The following is a 22383-nucleotide window of genomic DNA, read 5'->3' as shown; positions in this document are numbered from 1 at the left end:
TGTTTTTATGTAATACGTTTCTAAGAAACTAAATTAGTTTTCATGAGCTGTAAGCTATAATAACTAAAATAAGATGAAATAAAGGTTTGAAATAAATCTGAATCAGTTTTTGTATTATTGGCCCTTTAACTCAGGGGTGTCAAACTGATTTTCATTTTGGGCCAAATGAAGATCACAAATGTTCTCAATAGGGCTGATTGTGGTAGAATATAATGATAAAACTGCCCATTAAATTGTTAAAATATTATAAACTGCATTCTATTACTTCATAGAATTAAATATTAAACATCTTTACTTATTCGTTTATTTTGGCTCATTACAGATATAACTGCCTTGATTTGATTGACAAAGTAATATTTAAGAACCGTTCTCTTAACAGTACTATTTCTCAGAGGGCCACAAAAAAAGTTATGGTGGGCCGGATTTGGTCCCCAGGCCTTGAGTTTTGTTTGCACCAACTTGTCAAGCTTTGGCCTATGGGTTCATACTGTTACAAAAAAACAGAACCACTAGGGGGAGCCGGTATGTTTTGTAATTTGTTGCCTGTTTTTATCATAACAGCCCTGTAAATTCAACACTAGAATTAAATTCAATGCAGTTGTTGTCACCGGGTGAAAAATTGTGTAACACTTATCCACAATAAGCAGGAAACAGACACACCAATAAAGACCAGCTTTATTTTGTCCTGTTACAATAGCTAGATACAATAAATGCCTTCCCAAAAGGGGACGAAAAGTGTTCAGTTGACCAGCTGAAAGTAAATTCTGAATAAATTTCTGGTAGACAAAAACACGGAGTCTTCATTGTTTTAGCAATAATTAGTTTCCCACTTTCTGTGCTGCTGCACAGACCTTTACTAATAAAGTTGGAAAAGTGCATCTGTTGTTTAGTTCCACTTCTTCACTGTTAATATCAGCCACTATAGGACAAACTGATGTGTCAAGCAGGATGAACATCACTGTCCCCTTACAGTTAGATCCTTTCAGAAAGTCTTTGTTAATTGCCTGAGATGGAAAAAAAATCCACACATGAAGCTTTTGACGTTTTATAAAACGGGTCTTTCATAGACGCAACATGAAAACGGTGTCCCAGTTGCAACGTTAATGAAAATCAAAGTGTCTTCCACTACTGTTAGAACAGTCTGCAAGCTTTTCTGTTTTTCATAGACATGAAAAATTTGTTTTGTTATATCCACCATTTAAGTCATAGGCAACCTGAGATATGGAGCAGTCTGGGAAGAAGTTCGGGAAGGTCAAAGTGCACAGTCCGTTGTCGTCTAAGGGAACAGATGTGTCCTCAGCCTGACTATAGACTGGAGGCTGTGGTGGACCCGACCGCAGACCCTCCGAGGGTTTTTTACTCGGTCCAGAGCAGTTAGTCCAGGGTTCGGTGTAGAGGAGACCACCGACTAAATGGTCATAGGAAGCAGGGTCCAGGCCTCCCATGTCTGGTTGCCCCCTCAAAGGCACGCCCTGATAAATGTCCTGCTCGTTCACCATGTTGCTGTAGTCGGGCCCCAGGAGCTCAAAGAAGTCTGCGGCCTCCGGGTTGCCCCGTTCCAAGTCCTTCAGCGTCATCCCAGACGTGGAGCTCACTCTGGAGCAGTTGGCAGGCTCGGTAAAGAAAGACGGAGGCAGATTACGGTGCCTCATGGGGGGCTTCTTTGCTTTCTCCCCCCTTATTTCCTTGACAGGGCTGAAGAGAGCAGCCAAGCTCTTGCTCTGCAGGTTGGCCTGACCTCCCTCTCGTTTCTGTAGAGTTTTACTCTGCAAAGGGCCCTGCTGACTCACCGGGGAACCCTGTCTTTTCACCGGGGCTTCTGATGTGTTCCCTGGAGTTATAATACCAGTGCAGCGTTTGATCTGCTTCTGCAGATACTTCCGGTGGTTGACTTTCCTTTTGGACTTCACTGGCTTGTCCAGAGCCAGCTTGATGTTGCTGGAGGCTGAGTCTATGAAGCTCAGCAGGTCCCTGGTGGTTTCTTTGAAGTCTTCGTCGTTCTCTGCCTCGCACAGCAGACTCCCATCCAGACTCTTTTCCACGTCGTACTCCATCACAGAATCAGGGAAGCAAAAACTCATAAATTGAGGGTTCATGATTGCGGTTTGAACCGCCATAACTCTGTCGAGCCCGGCGGCTACACCTGTGGCATCCACTGTGATCCCCGAACTGAAAGTTTCTTCAAAGCATGACTTTGTTCTGTGGATAAACACCTGCTCCTGATGCTGTTCATGAAGTTTCCATAAACAATCCAGACTGGAAGTGACGGGCACTGAGGATGAGGAAGGGGATCTTTCAGGGGGCAGGACCGATGATGTCAGAACATCAAAGAGGAGGAGCGAAGGGAAACCGGGGAACTTAACTCTTTGCTTGTGCCCAACCACCTGCATCTAAGAGGGATTTGTCTGAAATTTCCTACTGAGTAGAAGACAATGTGCTCTGTCAGAGAGCTCCTCCGCTGGTTTTACTGTCAGTGTGTGCTCTGAACCATGACAGCTTTTTGTGGAACTGTTGGATATGACTGTAATAGTGAGAAGAAAAGGCTTTTTAAGCCCCATTTGATGGCATGTTTTATTTTCTTTTGCAACTAAAAAGCAGTCACTAAGCACAATTCCAAGAAATTGATTAACCAGTCGAACACCAAAAATAGTGCTATAAAAATAAATCAATTAATTGTATATAGGGTTGCACAGCTGTCATCAGTGAACTATTAATCTTCATGTACGGCTGGGCCCACTGCGACCGTTTCTGCTCGCGAGCTGGTTAGGGGGGACGAATAGTAGGATCATGCAGCACAAGCCTCAGGAGGATCCTCCACCTTGAGGTTCCAGAGGAACAGATGTGTCCTCAGCCTGACACTAGCCTGATACTATAACTACGTAAATGAGACCAACATGCTTTAGATGTTCTTTTTTAATATAATTGAGGATTATGGCTCTTACTATGGTTTCCAAATCCAGAATTCTGGCGTTGTAAACCTTTCAAAACTGGTTGATATCAAATAACTGTTTGCAACTTTGTAAGGGCATTTTAACAGCTGCTCTGTTAATCTGATGAATTTGTCGAACAGAAACCTTCCTCACTATGCCTTTATCTGTACAAACCCATCTTTATTCTGAATCAGCCACAAATCTCTTCAAAGTACGATAACGCTTCAGTTTTTGTTAAATATATCTAATGTTTTCATACCTTGCCATACAGCACTATACTATCTGATTTTTGTTAGCAGAGATCCTTTCACTTTCCCATATTGCTTGAAACTTGTGGCCTGCGTAATAATGTGGAACATCCTTCTTAAGTAGATTTTCTTTAATTGAGCTCACCAGACAAACTAATTAACCAGCTCTCTGAAATTAATTATAGTGATTCAAACAGCCCTGACACACAATACCATCAATAAATTTAATAGCAGAAAGAAAAAAATGTTATCTTTATGACACTTAAATCCAATCTGCATAATAATTTGGAACACAATATAAATATCTTTATGCATATATAAAATATGTATATATATATATGTATGTATATATTAATATATATATATATTTAATATGTATATGTATACGTGATATATATATATATATATATATATCTATATATATATATATATATATATATATATATATATATATCGATATATATATATATATATCTATATATATCGATATATATATATCTATCTATATATATAGATAGATATATGTATATATATATTGATATATATATATATACATCACATATATATATATATATATATATATACATATATGAGAAAGATAACCTGTCAACTCAAAACGTCGTCGGAATCCTAGACTGACATAATACAACAACCATGTTTTTTAAGTGCCATTTCAGTATTTGACCTGGAAAACTTATGAAAACATTAAATTTTGACTATGCGAGGAAAGAAAGTTTTTCAAAAATCCTGGGGATTATCAAGATGTTTTTGACAAATGTAAGACTTTTACATTCTTTTTTGTCAGTTGTGAGTTTTGTCTTAGAACTTTTCAATAGCAGCCATTTCTGACTACTTTAACTATAAACTTACTATAACTAACGTAAATGAGACCAACATGCTTTAGATGTTCTTTTTTAATATAATTGAGGATTATGGCTCTTACTATGGTTTCCAAATCCAGAATTCTGGCGTTGTAAACCTTTCAAAACTGGTTGATATCAATTCATTTCTCCTCTATTCTTTAATGTTTTCAAAAGAGTATATAATGTTTCTGCTTTTGGGGGAATATTTGACAACTTTCTGTTGTCAGAAATGTTCTATTAATGGTGGCACAGGTGGATCAGGATGGCATGTTAATTTGGATAACCTTTTATCACTTAAGCCATCTTTTTTTTTCTCCATTTACTTTGGTAATGTTTATCTGGTAAAGTATGTCTATGGACACAAGCAAAACACATATTGGCTTTCCTCAAAAGTGCAAAAACCAAATGTGTGAATTTTAAAGATAGAAAAAAATCAAAGACCAGGAGGAAATTTATTTTTGCTTAAAGCAACAAAAATCAATTCATAAAAAGCAAAATTTTCTGATAATTGGTTTTGTTTGAGGCTTTAAGAAGTTCATTTGTAATTTACTTACTTACGAAGTTGAAAACTGAAGTTATACAGTGGCAAGAAGTTGCTTCTATTCTGTGGGAAAATCTTTGTCCTCAACAGATGCCAGTATGTTGGAGAATCTTCCCCAACTGCTTGCTTGTTGTCTTAATCTGCTCATGGCAAAAGTTGATTTCTAGTGCATTCCCAGGCCAGTGGGAATTTCTGCCCTGGCCTGACAGCTATTATGGGCCGCCTTTGACATAAAGCCCTAGCGGGGTCTAAATAGCCCTCTATTCTTCGGGTAGCACTGAAAGGGAGCTTTGTGCCAGAGATTCATTAAATTGCACCTCACAGCCCCTTCGTAAAACGGGTCTCAATAATGAACAGTCGATTTAACTAGAAAAGCTGCCAGAGCTGTTAAATTAAAGGGGAATAAAGTGCAGTTCGGGTTCAGTGTGCCAGAAGAAATGTTGACCCTAAGAAATCTTGGGTATGAAACGCCTGCTGTAAACAATCACGTATTTACAGGAAGTTTCATGGCGAGCACTGAATACAAGGGAGGATGTGTCTAACAGCCAGACAGTGTTGTTGCCAGCACTTACCTTCTTTTCTAGTACATTCTGAACCTCAAAAATGGTGTAATTTACTATTAATGTATCTAGTAAATAGCATTTGTTCCTATGTGTCCATCCATTTGATGCAAATATTTATTTTTCCCTTTTTCTAGGACAGAAAAAATTAGAACAGGTCAATAAATTTACAAAAGCACTGAGTTGTTTAAGTGTTTGAATGATAAAAATCGGTGAAGCAGAGCAAAATTCTTTCTTATGTTAATTCCCAGGCAGAAAGGAGATTATGCAACCAGTTGGCCAACACAACTCTGCTGACTGAAAAGAAACCTAAAAACAAGACCAAATGTGAAGAGCAATTTGGACTGATGCAGCTCAGATGTGCAGTGGTTTAAAAAGACACACCCCTTCTATTTTTTAACACACCCCTTCTTATTTATTTAATCCGTATTTTGTCATGCTATGACAGCCTTTGATGGATTTTATTCAAATTTCCTGTGATAGAGCAATACGAGGTAGTGCATAATAATAAAGTAAACAACATGCTTTACAAGCTAAATTTTCAAACAAAAATCTAAAAAAAGCATCACCAATAAATAAAGATGTGTTCCTTTTAGAGGCTGCACAAAAATGAAGACTCATTTAAAGCTTCACCTTACAATAGCAAAACAACCCTAAATGTACGAATGGCCCAGTCAAAGCTTGGAGTTTTAATTCAGTTGGGAATCAGCGACACAAATTGGAATTATGTCCATACAAATCCAGAAATGGGAATTTTTAGCTGATTCACAATTGAACGGCAATTCATTTTGAATATCAAATTGTGACAAAGTGGTTAAGATTGTATTTATTTACTTGTCCCTTAAGCATATTTCTTATTTATTTAATTCGTGTTATAGTTGACCATGATGCGTTAGTTAAACACTGGTGTTGTCATTTTGCGTCACTTACCATCATTGGTTTGTTTGTGGTGACATTTTATTACAGTTTACACTTATGCACATTTACAAAGCTCACATAACTGAAACATCAACTTATTAGTTTTTTTCTTCAGCTACAAGGTAAATTTCTCGTACATTAAATTTTTTGTTTGTTGAGTCTCACCACTGTTTGTTCCTCCGTTCAAATCCTACCCCTAACAACAGGTGCATAGGAGAGCCCGGCTGCCGCTTTCTGTTTATGATGTCATTGATTGCATCACTGGGCACAACCAAATGGAGTGTTTTCTTTTTGTATAGCATTATTTATTCTCTTCACAGTAACCTTTTGAGTTGAATATATTACAGGTTTTTACTTTGCAGACCATTTAGTTGTGTAGATAAGCTTGTAACTTAGAACTTTATTTACTTTTCTTTGTGTAAATTTGATTGTTTGGTTTTCTAATAGTACTGTGTTTTCAATTCTGTATTCAAAACAACATATCAGATTTGTAGAGGGGATTCTAAAATTACTGTAATTTTACTAGCAGCACAGTTTTGGCAAAATGACATCATTCCAGTCATGGCAGCTATAACCCCCTCCCATTTTTACCCTTGTCAGGGGATCTTGGCTTTTATGCTGGTAGGTCATTCAGACCACAGAGCCTGACGCACACATCCCGGAAACAAGTTTCTATTGTTGCGCTAAAGCTGTGAGGATGGGAGGGGAAGGGTAGGTGCAGATAGACTCAAAATAGAAACAGAGACCAGAAGGTTTAATGTAGTTTGTACTGAAAATATTCTGGTAAATTTTTTTGTTGTTCCTTGCAGCATTAAACAATAACTAATGCTTTATGGAGGAACATTACTTTGGAAATTCATATATTTCCCCACTTGTTTCCTGTCCTGCTTAAGAGATTTTACTTATTCAACAGAACCAAATCCTAAAGAGGTGAGAGGGGACAATGTGAAGTGACATCCACAAGCTTAACCTCATCCTAATAGTGTGTGGTCTCCATCTGAGCACGGACATACTCAAGAGCTTGAGCTCAAGCGAATACTAATAACACCTCTGATTGATGACGATTGTCAGGGAGCTAAAAAAAAAAAAAAGAGAGGGAGCCTCCTAATTAATGACCTCTCAAAGTCCTGAGAAACGTTTTTAGAAGGGCATTTAGTGCTAGAGACCCTGTCCTCCCCCATGTTTAGCTCTGTTTCTTTCCACTTAGAAAATTCATTTGAGGCTGTGACAAAACGCTTAAAATCTGTCTTTGTTTCTCCTTGTGAAAAAAATAAACTGACACACCAGACATTTTGCACTCATGGGTCATGTTTGTGTCAGAAACTTTAGCTTTAGGAGGTTAAAAGTGTGAAGTGAAACAGTCAAAAATGAAAAAAAACATAACTGATTTTAAACAGTCTCTGGGTACCTGGATCATCTCACTGCATCACTTTTAACCTTCCAACAACCCCTCTCAATCTCTGCAGCACTGCTGGAAATATATTAATATAACTAGCAGAGGGGGGGACTAGAGTCTACAGGCTGTCCTGGTCCCACAATTTAGACTTTTAATAGCAGCTGGTGAATGAATGCGTGCCAAGGGGAATCCCACAGGTTGGTCCGCAGGGGTAAGGTCAGCAACCGTAACCGCAATAACCTCCCACCACTTGCTTTATTGGCCTCCTCCGATTGGGTTTTTATTAAATCTCAAGGATGTGCATTTGTTCTCGCTTGGTGGAAATTGAACTTTATGGCCTCATCTTTTTTCATAAACATAACAAAAGAGGCTCCTCAGAAGGATGAAGTCACATCTCTATCAAAGGTTAATTAAAAGGAAATACAGTAACTTGCAAAAATATTTATACATAAAGTGTATGTGGTTTTTAATGTTCTAAAGTAATCATTTTAGAGTGGTGTGGATTTCATTTGGTTTCAACCCTTTTTACACTGTCACCCCTAAGTAGAACCCAGTTAAACAATCTGTCTTCAAAAGTTATGTATCTGGTGAACAGGTGTCCATCTGTGTCTGATATGTAAATACATTATTTACATGATAATTATTACAACTACAAACTAGTGACCAGGCCCAAAATCAGAGTGTAGTGATGGACTCAGACCTGAACATTCAGAGACATATAAAGACAATTACAAAGTCAGCTTTTATCATCTGAGTAGCATTTTCACTAATGTCCCAGTAAGACTTAGAGAAAGTCTTCATATGTTTGTTTTTTTTTTAGTTGAATTGATTAGTGTGTTATTGTCTTTACAGGTTCATCTAAAAAAATATATATTTTTTTTTTTTTTTTAATCAGACAGCTGCCTTGAATAACTTTGTAACTGCAAGGACAATAATTTGAGTGAGGTGAAAACAAATGGATAAGATAAACTTATATCTAAGAATATGCATATATTTTTTCTGCTAATTGTTTTTCACTTTGTCAGTTTATCATGTGAATTCTTAAAAAAATACTTTGAGGTTTATTTTTGGGACATGAAACAGAATAAAAATACGTAAAGTTTTAAATGGTACAAGTACAAGAAGGTACTGTGTCTACAGTTTTGAGACAATTATTGATTTGTAGTTTGTACAAAGACATAAATTCAATGCAAATCTAAAAAGGATGAAAAAATTATATTCTGAACAGCACACTTTCTTTATTGTTCTTGTTAGGGCAACAAAAGACTTCAATGCAATCAATTTCATTCATATTTAATGCCAAACTTTTCTCTAGAGGCTCCCATAAGTACACTTAGAAAGAACAAATAACTGAATTACCCATGATGATAACAAAATGATAAATTGTCATTTTCCAATCAAAAATTAAGATTTAAAAATCAAAAATATAAATACAGCCCTGATTTCTGAAAAAGAAGACAAATATCACCCTGTGGCAGACAAGCCATTTCTGCTTTTACTTTAAAAAAATAAATAAACTTATAATGTGCCAGTTTTACATCAAAATTTCAACAATGATAGTTTGAATAGCTGGATAGAAAATGCATTTCTGTTAGCATTTTTTTTAGCCAATATGTGAATCAAAACCTTTTTACTAATATTATGGCATTAAAATTGGACCGTTTCTAACTAGATGAGAAAAGCTCAAACAACAAAAAAATTACATAGAAAAGGACAAACTTTGGTTCAATCAGAAAGCACCTTGTGAAACTCCATGTCATGCAAGTTAAAGCTGAATCTTGCACATCAATACAATCTTAAGAAGAATTTTTTCTTTTCTTGGACATTGTAAATCCAGTTCCAGTCGACCTTTGAGCTTGCCTGATCCACTTCTGAAAGTACTTCAACTCTAAGGCCCTTGCAGCTCGGACAGAGGGAGGGTCGAGCTTGTTGCTGTAGCGGAGGTCCAAGTGGTGAGCCCCATCAGGAATCATAATGGCAACTAGAGACTGGCTTATGTTGGAGGTAACTCCACCAGCTGACCATGGATCAAGTCCGCCGTTGCTAGAAAATACATAAGATGCACATAAACACTGAAAATTGAATGCAAAGCACAAAACTATATAAGAGCATTGTAACATGTGATGTTATAATCTGTTATAATCTATTTATAATCACAGGCTCATGTTGCTCAACCACTGGTACATTATACACTGATGGTATAAAGATTAAGAAAGGAATACTTGATTGAATGTGACTAAGGTACTGCTGTTCTTTATAGTAAACCAGAGTTGCCCAACTACAGTCCTTTGTAGCTTCTATTTTGCAACTTCTTCTCCAGCACAGCTGAATCTACCAAATATTTGAAATAGAAATCTGAGAGTCTCTACAAGGAACCTTGAAATGAGTCATTACTGGGTCTGTCAGATAGATAATGATTCATAAAATATGGACAGATTAATACAGAAAGTTTTATTTCACACACACATCACCAGTCTTTCAAAAATACTACAGAAATTGATAGTGGACAGTCTAAGAAATTGTGGAACAAGGAACAGTCAAGGATCCTTTTCCCTGTTTTCTCCAGGGATGGAAAAAGTTACAGAAAAAGACAAAGAGTCAGTGCTGGTAGCTTAGCAAAAATTAAAACACCACACCAACACCATTAGGCAAAGCTTATGCGAAATAGCTAACTTAAATTCAGATTACCTTCCCTTCAAAGACTACAACTCTTAGCACCAACTGAATTTTGACATTCTAATTTATATGTTTTATAATGCCTTTAATGTTGTATTTATCTTTGTATCCTGTTATCTGTCTATTTCATTCTATTCCTGCATGTTTCTTGTTTTAACTAAAGTCACTGGGGGAAAAAAAAAAGAGAATGTGAGAAGAGGAAACAGAACTGCTGCGTAACCAGCCTTCACGTACTTCAAATTAAGAGCATGGATATAAACATCTTTTTGAAGATTTCTTAACAGTTGTTAACAAAAACATTAACACCCATGTCAAACTTTATTCAATTGAAAAGTTGTTTCCTCACCTAATAAACCCAAACACGCTGATCAGTATTTACTTATAGTCTCATACCTGAAGATAATGTTGCTATGGGAACCAATTTTCTTTCCCCCATAGACCGTCCCAGTCCAATCAGCTCGAGGCCTGACACCAAAGACGGAGTTACACTCATCGGAGAAGGCCTGGAAGCTCCACTCCTCTGGTTCAAACATGTCCTGGACTCCATCTGTGCACATGGGCATCACCATCTCTGTGCAGGCCTGGGGTGGACGGATGAAACATATGTTCACTCTGAGAGGCAAGCTCACCCACCGACATCCCGGAAAATCCCTAAGCTGTTTTACATACCTGGAAAAACCAGCCGAGGGCACCAAGGCTGCTGGTTGCTGTCTGAGAAGTGTTGAGGCAAGGAGCGTTTCCTGTGTAGTTGTAGTAGACCTTCGCTGCTTGGGCGACACCGTGCAGCAGCTGCTCGTTAGATACGGTGGAGTCAAAACCAAGATACTTGCACACCACCTTAAAAAAAATCAGCACATTTAAAAAGGTAAATTCCTCACCTTGTCATGCTTTACCCTGATTTAAAACCCAAATGTTATAAGTTGATCTAATTCTATTCCATAACAGTAAATAACCCGGTTCATGTCTCTAGTAATTTCATTAAAAATTAAGATAAGTGTTCATAAAAATGTTCAAATGTTACATACCAGTATGTGATTTTATGAAAACTCTGTATTTGAGTTTATTTTTGTCCAGACCCTGTTTCTACTAAGGGCCACATTTCTGTTTCTTATTTTTCAATGACAATAAGAGCCAACATAAAGGGGGACTTCATTACTTTAGATATTCTTTAGGGTTCTATTAAAACTGTCTGGAGGAGTCCTTCATCCACTCTTGGTGTAATTTTGTAAGTCTGCCATTCACTGGGAGATTCTCCACTGTTTCACGTTTTATTAATTTGTAGATTTTGATCCTAAAGCCTTAAAAATGGCCTTTCAACCCTTTCTGGACAGATAGATGTCATTGATTTGTTTCAAACCATATCTTTGAGGCAATCATAGTTTCTTCATAACTCAACAAAGGTGAAAAATACTATTTCCATGTATCACCAATGCTTGCAATCAAGTGAACAGATATTAATGTGAAAGAAAACTTGGTCAAAAATTAGTTGAGCATATTTTGCTTGCTTCTTTTAATCAGACAAAACCTGTTTCCATGCAAAGCTGTATTGGTTCCCGAACAGGACACTGACAAGATGTGGAACCGTGTTCTGTTTTTACAGGACAATAAAACCAATGTAATGAGTTCTGCTCTTTATGTCTACGGAGGCTAAAAACTGTACCAACGAATCCCATTTCCTACCCAAAACAGTCAGGTGTGAAACAACTAAGACTAAAAAAGGTACAAAACAGTGAAGGAGTGAAATGAAACCAAAACAACTGAGGTTTGTTCACAACAAAGTTTTGTCACCATTTAAAAGTTCTGTGCGAGTGAAAAAATTCAGGCATCCAACTCTCTTAAATTTAAGTTCTTTACAAGACTAAAGAATGCTTTCTTGTGGGTCATTAAGTGTTTTTCCACGCATAAAGGTGGCGCCTAATTTGCATATGAAACTCCCTGGAATGAACTTGAATTTATTACTCTAACCTTGGCGTGAGAGAAAATAAAAAACTCTCCATGTATTCAGACAAAACAAGTTAAATAATTCAAAAACGTAAAGGCTTGAATCTCATTCCTGCTGTTTTGTTTGACTCGCTGATTTCTCTGCATTATTAGCGTGAATGATAAATATTTGCGTTTCAGCTCCTGTTTGATTTCACTGCGTGTTGTTATGGTTGCAGCGGCAGAATTGGCCGGCGCTGTTGTTCCGCACCTTTTGTGAGGCAGAAAAACTGGGCTCTCTTTATTTTTAGAGGTTGGAGGGGATCGGCATCAGAGTGGAGTTTGTTACCAAGGCTTTTGTTTATGGGCAGGGGAGGAGTTGGTGGTCGATGGCTGAGGAGGGCCACAGACATGTCCAACTAAAGATTTATACTGTGGAGAGAGAGAAAAAAAAAAAAAAAAAAAACACTGCAATAGCCCCAAAGCATCTTCTCCTTACTTTTCAGATAGGATTAGTTTTATACATTCATCTCAGCCAACAGATTTCCCTTCTCTAAGCCTTCAATACCCCGTTCTCACACTCACTCAGATAATCACATTAGCTTTGTCATTAAAAAAAGCTCCTCTTTGCACCCGCTGCCTAAACCGCTTAAACCACCCATAGGGGTTGCATACATTAAGAGAAAGGAGCCAAAAAACCTCAAAGTGACCATTTAGTGCTCATTTCACATGATGAAACATGATTCTTGCGGATCCATTCAATGGCTCAATAACAGGAACATATCAGACTGGTGGAAAAATGAGGTTCCTGTGGGCAGCACAGTGAGGAGAGGGGAGAACTCAGTATAAGAATGTGAAATGCCAAAAAGTATTTGTAACTTTTTTTTTTACAATATATCCACATATTTATTAGGATTTTAAGTGATGGACCGGTACAAAGTAGAGAAGAAATAAAAATCTGAGAAGTGTGGCCTGCATTTAAAATGGTAAAAGGCTTGTACTTGTACAGCACATTATGAAATCCAGAGCACTTAATAAGTAGGAGATCTAAAGTCAAGGTGAAAAAAAGACAGAAAAGAAATTAAACATAATATTCAGCCGAGCCAGGTGGGAGAACTACACATTTCCCATAATATTTAATGGAGTCCTGTCTGTACCTGGATTGGCCAGCGAGGCAGCGGCTGGAGGAAATTTGCTTCATAAGGATAGTCCACCATGGCCAGATTCACCCAGGTCTCTTGAAGCCAGCTTTTAAAACTCACAGCATCATTCTTGTTTTTCAGAGGGCTGCATAAGCTGAACTCTTCTGACAGCCACTGAAGACCAGATGCTTGATGAAAGAAAAAAAAAAATTATTCAGTTAAAAAATGTCCCAATAATGTGAAGCAAGATTGTTAATGTTATTCATTGTGTGATTTTTATTCTGTAGTGGAAAAGGAAAAAAACAAAACAAACATAGCTTCCATCAGTTATCACAGTTTGAATGTCAGAAATGTGCTGCTACTCTAAATGTAAATGAAATATCCATTATCTTGTCAAATTAGGCTGTTCAGGAGAAAAGTAAATACTCATTTACTTTAAAATATTCACAGAAAATCCGAGGCACATATTTGTGAGTTTGAAAGACTTATAAAATACAAAAATCATTTCTGTGCAAGGATCCTTTTTGATATCTAATAGTTATTCATAATTTTTTCTAAGTGATTCTAATGATTTTTCATTTTAAAAAATGCGAACTTCTGACAGACCTGGCTGGTCACTTTTCTGAAATCCTTTTTATAGGGTTAGGGTTTTTAACTTCATGTCATTTACAGCTTTTGTAAATATTAAAAATATACTTTAAAAACTTACATCCTTTTATAGAAAAATGCTGTGGAATAAAATAAAAAGGCCCACCAATTCCTTTAGTGTAATACAAAACAATCTGACATGATGTGATTTATTTCCTGCAGATAATCCAGCTCTTGTAACTCACCAGAGGAGGAGACGTTATTTATGGCCTTCCAAGATCTCCTGATGTTTGCGTCACAGTTTTTGCCACTTTTGGCAAAGTCCTGCGTTACTATTTTATAAAAGTCTCCACATGGCACCATGTCAGGGAACTGCCATATTGGTGCAGATGCTGCCAAAGCCCTAGAAGCCAAGAACAAACAGAACTGAATCTATTGCTTGCTCAAAAACCTCACATCCATTTCCTTCCGTCATCTGTGGAGAAGATTTGTAAGCACAAGACAAGTCATAAAGGTGGATGGCAAATGTTTTATCTCAGATCTTTAAATATCAAAGCATATGAGGCAATTTGTGCATGACGACCTTACCCAACAACAATATTTGGATATTTCATCCTGAACCAGGCGGAGAGCATCCCTCCATAGGAGCCTCCGATGGCGATGACAGGGCTGTTCTGAGCACCCGGTACAATAGTCTTGATGTTTTGAATCAGCACAGCAAAATCTGCCAGGGCCTGCTCTGATGTCAGGTAATTCAGGTGCTTGATGTCCTGCATTCAGAGTGAAATGCTTTTAAATTAAGAATCATGCGCTGGATATTTACATTAACTTTATAGATCTGGGTTTAGGTGTGGCTTGGATCTTAACTCACACTGTACGAGTCTTGACCAAATGGCAAAGACTCTCCATAGTAACGATGTTCTGCGAAAACCAGCATGGCGCCCAGCTGTTCCGCAACTTCCCACATGAAGCCCTGAAAACCAGTTAAAGGTTTTACATGAGGCTGTGGTCCAAACGTTTTGCCCTGGTGGCAAACTACTTTTTATGAAAACTGCACATCATTAAAGATTCCAAATATATAAAGGGTTTCAAGCTGTTGCCTTATTAAAAGAAATAAGGCATTTTTTTTCCATTTTTAGGGGGTGATCAATTGTTTTCTGTTTTGCAGAGCAATTTTTTCATTCTTTCTTGACTTGTGGTCAGGGGCTGAACAAAATCATTTCAAGGGTTACAAATAACCCCCTGGTCACACTTTGGACACCCCTGATGTAATGCTAAACAATATAGGTATGCAGTGGAACATCTTTATATTTACAGTGTTGTTGCAGAACCAGGTGATGTCTCCTTCATTTCCGGTGTAGAACAAAATAGGTCCATTTGGCTGCTGCCAGTGGTTGTCAGCCACAAGGTATCTCTGCTTAAAAGTGCCATCTTGGAGGAATCCAAAGTGATCAATCTGTGAAAGAGAATAATAGGTCATTAACGTATTGACTGAAAGCAATAGGCATAATTTGCTTTATCTTGTATTTCCACAAAAAAATATCAAAAAGGTATTTTAAAAGGTTTTGAAAAATCTTATGATTAAAGAAAGAATTTTTGCTTTTCAAAATGGAATATCCTCAGAAAGAAAATAGCCACATAGTATTCGATTGATAATATTTATTTCACGAGCTATAAAATTGCACTATGTGGCTGGAAAATACACAATACTGCTGCTTTAATAAAATTTAAAAAAAACTAAAGATTAAAGAGGGTGTCCACATTTACACATGCCTGTATTTCGCTGAGTTTAACTGCGATTTGCCAAAGTTAAGAGTTGAATTTACGTCCCTAAAATATCCTGAATAATTGAGAACTTTCAAGGTCTTAAATCCAAATGTTTGTCTCAGCCTTAAAGCAATCTCAATGTATCATGGTCCTGTAATAACCCCAAAGTATCCTGCTCAGTATATCAGTACTCCTGATATAACAAAATGTTTCTATTCCTCTGGGCCAGAGGTAATAACAGAATATCATCTAATAAATATTTTTGCCTTTTGGCTCAAGGCAAAGGCATTAAATGAAATCATCATTGATTCCCCCACTCCAAACATGTATAGAATCTTTTACCTGCCAAAGAACATAATCATTTTTAATAAATGTCAGTTTTGTGCTTAAACCTGCTACATATTTTTGCACATTGTTATTACAAATTTAGTCTTTCTTTCCCAAAATGAGAGAAAGGAATTTGCCTTGGAAAAAAAGAAAAAAAAAATCAACAAGTAAAAGCGAGCAGGGAAGATGGTAATAAGAGGACAAGTGAGTCAGATCATCATTATGATTTCCTTTTCAAGCAGAAAAAGGGTCTGTATTCAGAAGCATGAACTGATTACAAATTGTGAATCTTAACTCTGCAAATGGGCTGAGGATTTAGACGCAATCATGGAGGGCAATTTAACATCCAATTTAAATGCGACTAAAGAACCAGGCTCATGTTTACACTGAGCCTCTGTCTCACTTTGATCATCTGTGCACTGCTCAGAGGAATGTTTGAAACACAACCTGGATGCTCCAATTATCTGCACAGCTCCTGTCACTGGAGTCCTGGCAGACAAGACACTACAAAGGATGGCGAGGAAACAGACAAACTGAACGTATTATTAGTATTTGTGCTATATGAGTAGCTTTTGATAACAGTTATTGAGTCTTTTAATAATATGCAGTACATTGCTGAAGAATTTATTAGTATGAATGCTGTAGGATTAACTTCTTCTAAATACTTTGTGCTATTTAAACCTTTCAACTTTTACCATATTCTGCTCATTCAAGACATTACGGCGATGTCTTTTGGTATTGAAGTCGGCATTAATTGACATTAAAGAAATATTCAGCTTTTTGTGATCATCTTGGGTCCCACTGAAATGAATGAATGGAACTCCTAATCTCATCATTTCTGAAATATTCTACTAAAAATGTTGTGTAAATTCAATGGTTAAATACTTCTACATGCTTTCAGCAAGAAATATATTAAATGTAGTCCTATCATTATGTTTTTATTTATATATTATTCGGAAGAGGATTGATCTTTCTTGACTCAGCAGCTAAGCTCATATTCAAGTTCAGGTCCTCTTTTCCTTCTTTGATAGAACCATGAGATAAATGTTGTGTATAACTTTAAGCTCAGATAAGGAGAACCTTCTGGCCACACTTCTCAAATGTAAGCTGCTCTTAGGTCACAGCCCCGATTTTGGACTTTAGGGTAATTAGCACCAATTTGTAAAGAGAAATGCTGGAACCATTTTAAAAAAATGCCACATTAGTTCCACTTTCGTTGAGCTCTGAAATATCCTTTGAAAAAACCTCAGGGATTCTCTGCCATCTTCTCCTTTCAACCATATTTTCCCAAGTTTTTTTCCTGAACAAAGGCTTAGCTTCATGGTGAAGACGACCCCATGAGGTTTCTCTGCGGTTTGGCCCCTGAAACAGCTTCCAGCACTTCATACAAATGTTTCTGTTTTGTTTTTACCCCCTTCCATCCTCTCAGTACACTTCTTGGTAGAAACAAAGGAGGCAGGGTTTTTATGAGCCAGTGACAGCAAAAAGATTCTGGGGGCCTCAGTGTGCTCATTCAAGCCTCAATTCCTTCACTTGGCAGTGTTTGAGGGTGGGGCGGGGGGACCATGAGACGCTTTAAAAGAAATGTTCTGCAGTTTGGCTGCAGAGCCAACTGCTACTGGCCCAACATGCTGTAACATGTGGACAAAGAACTTTGTTACTTATTTTATCAAGAATTTCTTACATTTCACATTCTTAATTATTTATAACTGTATTAGAAGAATTTTAAAGAGTTGCTGTCCAGCTTCAGGTATCGAAAGGTGGAAATACTGTGAAACAAAATCTCTTTTTAGTAAAATGTGGATCTAGAGAAGAAAAAAAAAATTTTGGGGGAGTTCAGTGCTTCAGCAAAAATGTACCCCCATACTCAGTATGCACAGCACACTGCCTGTAGATCTGGTTTCATAACCCACCCAGAACTTAATACCTACTGCCACCTTGTGGCCAAAGAAAGTATCTCCTATTTCAGTTGAATTCAATAAATATTCAACAGGAATATTTAATACTTGATTAACTTGTTAATCAAGTATTACTATCTAGTATTTTTTGTTTGTTTGTTTTTGAATCACATTGGTTTTCTTATGCGACAGAACAAAACAAAGTAGTGCATAATTGTAAAATGTAGATTTTACATTTTTAATAAGCTGACTAACAATCTGCTAAATTTTTGCTGTACGCATCTGCCAAGTTTGCACATCAAGAGACCAAGATAATTCTTTGTTAAAGAGCAACATCTCAGTCTGAATGGAGAATATTAAGGGATAACCATGTTTAAGTCTGTTCAGTTTGATTTAGGTCTGGACTTTGACTGGGCCATTCAAACACAAACAGGTTTTGATTTAAACCACGGTACTGCTAGCCGGGTCTCCAGAGAGACTCATTTGGACATCCCACAATAGTTCTTAAGTTTAGCTAAAAATTGCAAAACCAAACTCCAGCTTATAAACATAGATATACAGCAAATGTGACTTTTTTTGCTTGAATAGTTGTATTGAAATTTCACAACAGAATGACATTAAAAGTAACAATATGTTGTTCTAATTTTCGTCATTAGGTGGAAAATGTTTTTAACAAATAACATCTTGTGGAAGAAAATATATTAATTATCTTTTTGCAAAAGTTCTACGTTTTTATTTACTGTAAAACCAATTTTACAGTTTGAATATTTACTACAGCAAAAGTTAAGATGCAAAATTTGTTTTTGACCCTACGGAGTCGCAAAATAACCAGACAGACCACAAGTTGCAGCTAACTCTAGCAGTTAATTTTAAGGATGCTAAAGGACACTTCCATTCATTGTCTGATGGCAGACTGCAGCCAAAAGGATTTCCTGATGACAATTGCTGGCACTACATTCATATCAGTTGGGACTACAACGTGTGGAAAAAAACGCTATATCCAGATAACAGAACACCCGACAGGTACTGAAAAGGGGTTTTATTTGTTGTACATTTTACAAAGAAGCATTTAATTTCTCATTAACTGGTGAACAGGAGTTCACATGAGACGAGACAATGGGGGAAGGAAACATTAGGAGTGAGGAAATGGTCTTTATCTTCTTGTCAGCTCAGTTGATTAGACAGGATGCTGTGGGCAGGAACAGGTGTGGAGCATTGTCCACACATGCAAACATTGTTGAGAGCAGAGATGTATTATGTCTGTGACTTAGTATGTAGTATCAGCCACTGTGTCCATTATTTTTTATGATTTTGCTTCACAAAACAAAAGTTGCAGTTTCTAAATTTCTAAAGAAAAAAAAAGTATCCTATAAAACAAAAACCCGATACGTATTTGCATAATTGTTTTAGTTGCTTAAAACAATGATTCAGAACCTCAGCAGCTTGTGTGAGACTTGTGTTTTCACACCTGATGATGCAGTAGACTCGATTTGATTGGAGACCACACTGCATTGTGTTCAACGAACCAAATCTTTTGAAAAACTTGTCTACTACCTCACTTGTGGTGGCGCTGCACCCAGAACATCTGAAGGAAACAACATAGAGTCTCAGAAAAAGACAATATGTGCAATCTCTTTCTTCACAAAATGTAAAAAAACAAACAAACAAAATGGAGTAATGTCCAATTTTAGCAGTTGTGGGTTGTTGTTTTTTTGTCTTTGGTAAAAGACCAAGAGTAATTTTGCCTGCTAGCGCGAGACATACACCAGTCCGACTGGCCTTCACAGATGTATTTGAATCGCTCCTGGATTAACTTTTACCAAACCACGACTTATGTTTCTATGTAGTCCAGAGTTCGCTTTTTTGGTCCATATCAGAGTTCGATTGCACATTTGCAGCTCCCCAATTGAACCTGATTTTCTAATCAGACAAACTAGAGTTCGATTAAAGCACACTAATCAGGGCTGGAATGTATCACTGTGTTTTGCACATGTAAATAATGTAGAGCTGCATCAAGAAATTGGTTCATGACATAATTTGAGCTAGTTGTAATCATCTGACCAGAAACTAAACATTCAAATTTTCTTCCAATCAGTGAATCCATCATTAGAGTTAATAGGACACAGTGACAACAGAGTTCTTAGGAGTGGAAACTGTTCCTGAGAGAAGACCAATACAATGGGTTTCAATGAGATGTTAAAAAAGAAAAGAATAGAAAAAAGGTGAATGATGATACTTAGAGACCATGTTCTATTTGATATCAGTCTCATATCGGCTGCTTATTTATGTTGCTACGTCTAAATGTGGAGTGAGAAGGTGACTGAAATAGGACAGTGCTCTGTTTTTCGTTTTGTTTTTGGAATATTACAATTATGTATCTTATGCTGCATTAGCAGCAATTGGCTATCTTTTTGAAATTGTATAACTAAGTTAGGGATTTTTCAATTAATCCTAACAGAGATTGACTGTAAAATTACATAAAACCACAAAACTATGATATTCTTACTTAACAGTATAAGACCTTGGAAATCTCGGAGTGATCAATGTCTAATACAAACCCTTAAGACAACAGACAAAAACAACAAAAGACAAAGACAAAAAAAATACAAATTAAAAACAGAATAACAAAATAAGTATTGTTGAAGTTTCAAATCTTTTCAGCTATAGGCGTCTTTAGCAAATGTAAAAGAATGGGCGTTTCGTAAGTTTATATTTGGACTGCGTCCAGATGTTTCTTTTGTTGACTAAGAGCAGATGTGCCGTGTCCTGCCGCACAGCGTCCGACATGCAATCTGAATCTCAGTGAAGTAACGATAAATAGAAAATGTGCAGGCTGAATGAAGATCTTTCAAACCCCCCTGAGAAGTAAATCGTTTCATATTCACTGGGCCCCGGAGACCTCTTTAGGCAGACAGCCAGGTCGGAGGGTTCCGGTGCTGCTGGCAGGAACACAGCCAGTTGTGATGGCTTTCCCTTCACTACAGGAAGCCAGATGGAAACACCTATTGTCTTCAGTCACAACACATGCACTCCTATATGTCAGAGTGAAGTGGGAACTTTAGAAAGAGCAAGCTCTGTACTTTTTTTTGCAAACAATAAACAATGAAACCAAGAAGTACAGTAAAAAAATAGGATAAATGTGACTTTCTAAAAATCACAGCTCTTAACCAGTGTCCATTTAGTTACATACTCCTGACCTAAATTTTCAGACTTTGATGAAATTCATTATATCCTGAGAATATTTAAGCGGATGTAAAAAATTTGACAAACTTGATTTTATCTTCTGTGTGTTTCAGAAATTCTGGGAAAAAACAAACACACCTGAAGTTAACTTTCAATTTGTTAGCTGGGTGATTTCTGGACAAACTATTCCTTAAACTTGTGAAATCTACACATTCTGTATGTTATACCTGTATTGTTTTCTAATATAATGATCTTATATATGCTTTTTTGCTCCTAAACTGACCCAGTTTAAGAATAAGTCCAAGTTAAAAACCTGATCAAAGAGGGTTTAGCCATAAAGCTATGCATACATGTTTTTAAAAATCTCATTGACAAATAATTATGAACAAAAACAGTTTTGATCTGGGAAAATATGGGATGAATTTTGACAGCTGAATAAAAGCCAACACAAAAAGTGATTGTCTACAAATGTATATTTTCTATGTTTGTGATTGAACTGCAAACTTGTTCTGTATTTGATGAAAAAGAAAGTAGTTCCCTTGTTTTCTTTGACCTTTGTAGATACAGGAGACTTGAAGATTATAGTGTAAACAAAGAAATCCACTGCTTTATTTTGCAATTTTGGTCATATCTTTTTTTCTTTTTGTTATACTGGGAATATTCTGATCTGGGGGAATAATGTGGGGTTAATACCAGATATGCTTATGAAAGAGCATATGTATGCAAGTTTCCTACATATGGGTATCATTGTACCTCCCTACTGAAGTGAACAAATAAACTAAAGGAGAAGTGAAAGAAAGAATTAAAAGCGGAAGACAGGAGCAAAAGAATAAACTTTAATGGTCTGTTATTTTAAAGGTCACGTCCAGCAAGAATAAATAAAAAAATAAATATAAAAAAAAAACACTCACCTTTTGATCGAAGTACAGTGTTTTATAGCTGATGGGGGGCTCCGTGGTGTAACGTAACCCTCCAAGTCTGGTGAAAAGTTGCGACTTTAGAGAGGTCACGTGCAAGCACGCCAAACACAAAGTTATGATGCAGGTCGCTGCAATAGTATCCAAATTCATTCTGCTCAGGTGTAAATCACAGCCCTCGGTGTGCTGATCTTCTACGTGGTCAACACTGCCGCATGATCTCTGCTGCGATAGCAATAAGTACACTTCTCCCGTAGAAGGCAGGAAGTGAGATTCTCCCTGTCAGCAGGTCCGGAGAGGTGTTGCCATTCAAGCCGGTGTCAACTTAGCATGAGAGCAGAGGCTGAAGTCCGCTTCTGGAGAGCGGACACCAGGTGCCAGAGTCTCCGGAAGTGTTCAACTAACACTGCTAAGTGAGCTACGGGAGATGTAAACACACAGCAGATGGCTCGTGTCATAAATAGATAAGAACGAGCGTACGCCGCGTGAGCATCAGCGACGTACGTCAA

At 37.1% G+C, this 22383-nt stretch overlaps 2 protein-coding genes across 2 annotated transcripts; both read right to left on the bottom strand.

Annotated features, from left to right (window-relative positions):
- Positions 1-657: 657 nt before the first annotated feature.
- Positions 658-2390, bottom strand: LOC129359162 (protein FAM181B). The gene has a single exon (XM_055028587.1). The coding sequence runs from the start codon at positions 2388-2390 to the stop codon at positions 1161-1163; it is 1230 nt and encodes a 409-aa protein (XP_054884562.1). The 3' UTR covers positions 658-1160.
- Positions 2391-8680: 6290 nt separating this feature from the next.
- prcp (prolylcarboxypeptidase (angiotensinase C)) lies at positions 8681-22356 on the bottom strand. The gene is made up of 9 exons (XM_055029009.1): positions 21869-22356; positions 15098-15238; positions 14654-14755; positions 14371-14552; positions 14028-14185; positions 13210-13382; positions 10802-10969; positions 10526-10713; positions 8681-9499 (listed from the first exon to the last, which is right to left on the bottom strand). The coding sequence occupies exons 1-9, from the start codon at positions 22025-22027 to the stop codon at positions 9253-9255; spliced, it is 1518 nt and encodes a 505-aa protein (XP_054884984.1). The 5' UTR covers positions 22028-22356; the 3' UTR covers positions 8681-9252.
- Positions 22357-22383: the final 27 nt, after the last annotated feature.

The sequence above is a fragment of the Poeciliopsis prolifica genome, unplaced genomic scaffold, assembly GCF_027474105.1.
Source record: "Poeciliopsis prolifica strain line A6 unplaced genomic scaffold, Auburn_PproV2 SCAFFOLD004, whole genome shotgun sequence".
Classification (NCBI taxonomy): domain Eukaryota; kingdom Metazoa; phylum Chordata; class Actinopteri; order Cyprinodontiformes; family Poeciliidae; genus Poeciliopsis; species Poeciliopsis prolifica.
This window is presented reverse-complemented; position numbering and strand designations above follow the sequence as displayed.

What these genes read in the sequence shown, in the direction of transcription:
- LOC129359162 (XM_055028587.1), bottom strand. Translation starts at nt 2,390, where the DNA reads ATGCAGGTGGTTGGGCACAAGCAAAGAGTTAAGTTCCCCGGTTTCCCT.
- prcp (XM_055029009.1), bottom strand. Translation starts at nt 22,027, where the DNA reads ATGAATTTGGATACTATTGCAGCGACCTGCATCATAACTTTGTGTTTG. An exon ending in CACTGTACTTCGATCAAAAG is followed by an intron (nt 15,239 to 21,868) that starts GTGAGTGTTTTT and finishes TCTCTTTCACAG; the next exon opens with ATTGATCACTTTGGATTCCT. An exon ending in TTGGTCAAGACTCGTACAGT is followed by an intron (nt 14,553 to 14,653) that starts GTGAGTTAAGAT and finishes CTCTGAATGCAG; the next exon opens with GACATCAAGCACCTGAATTA.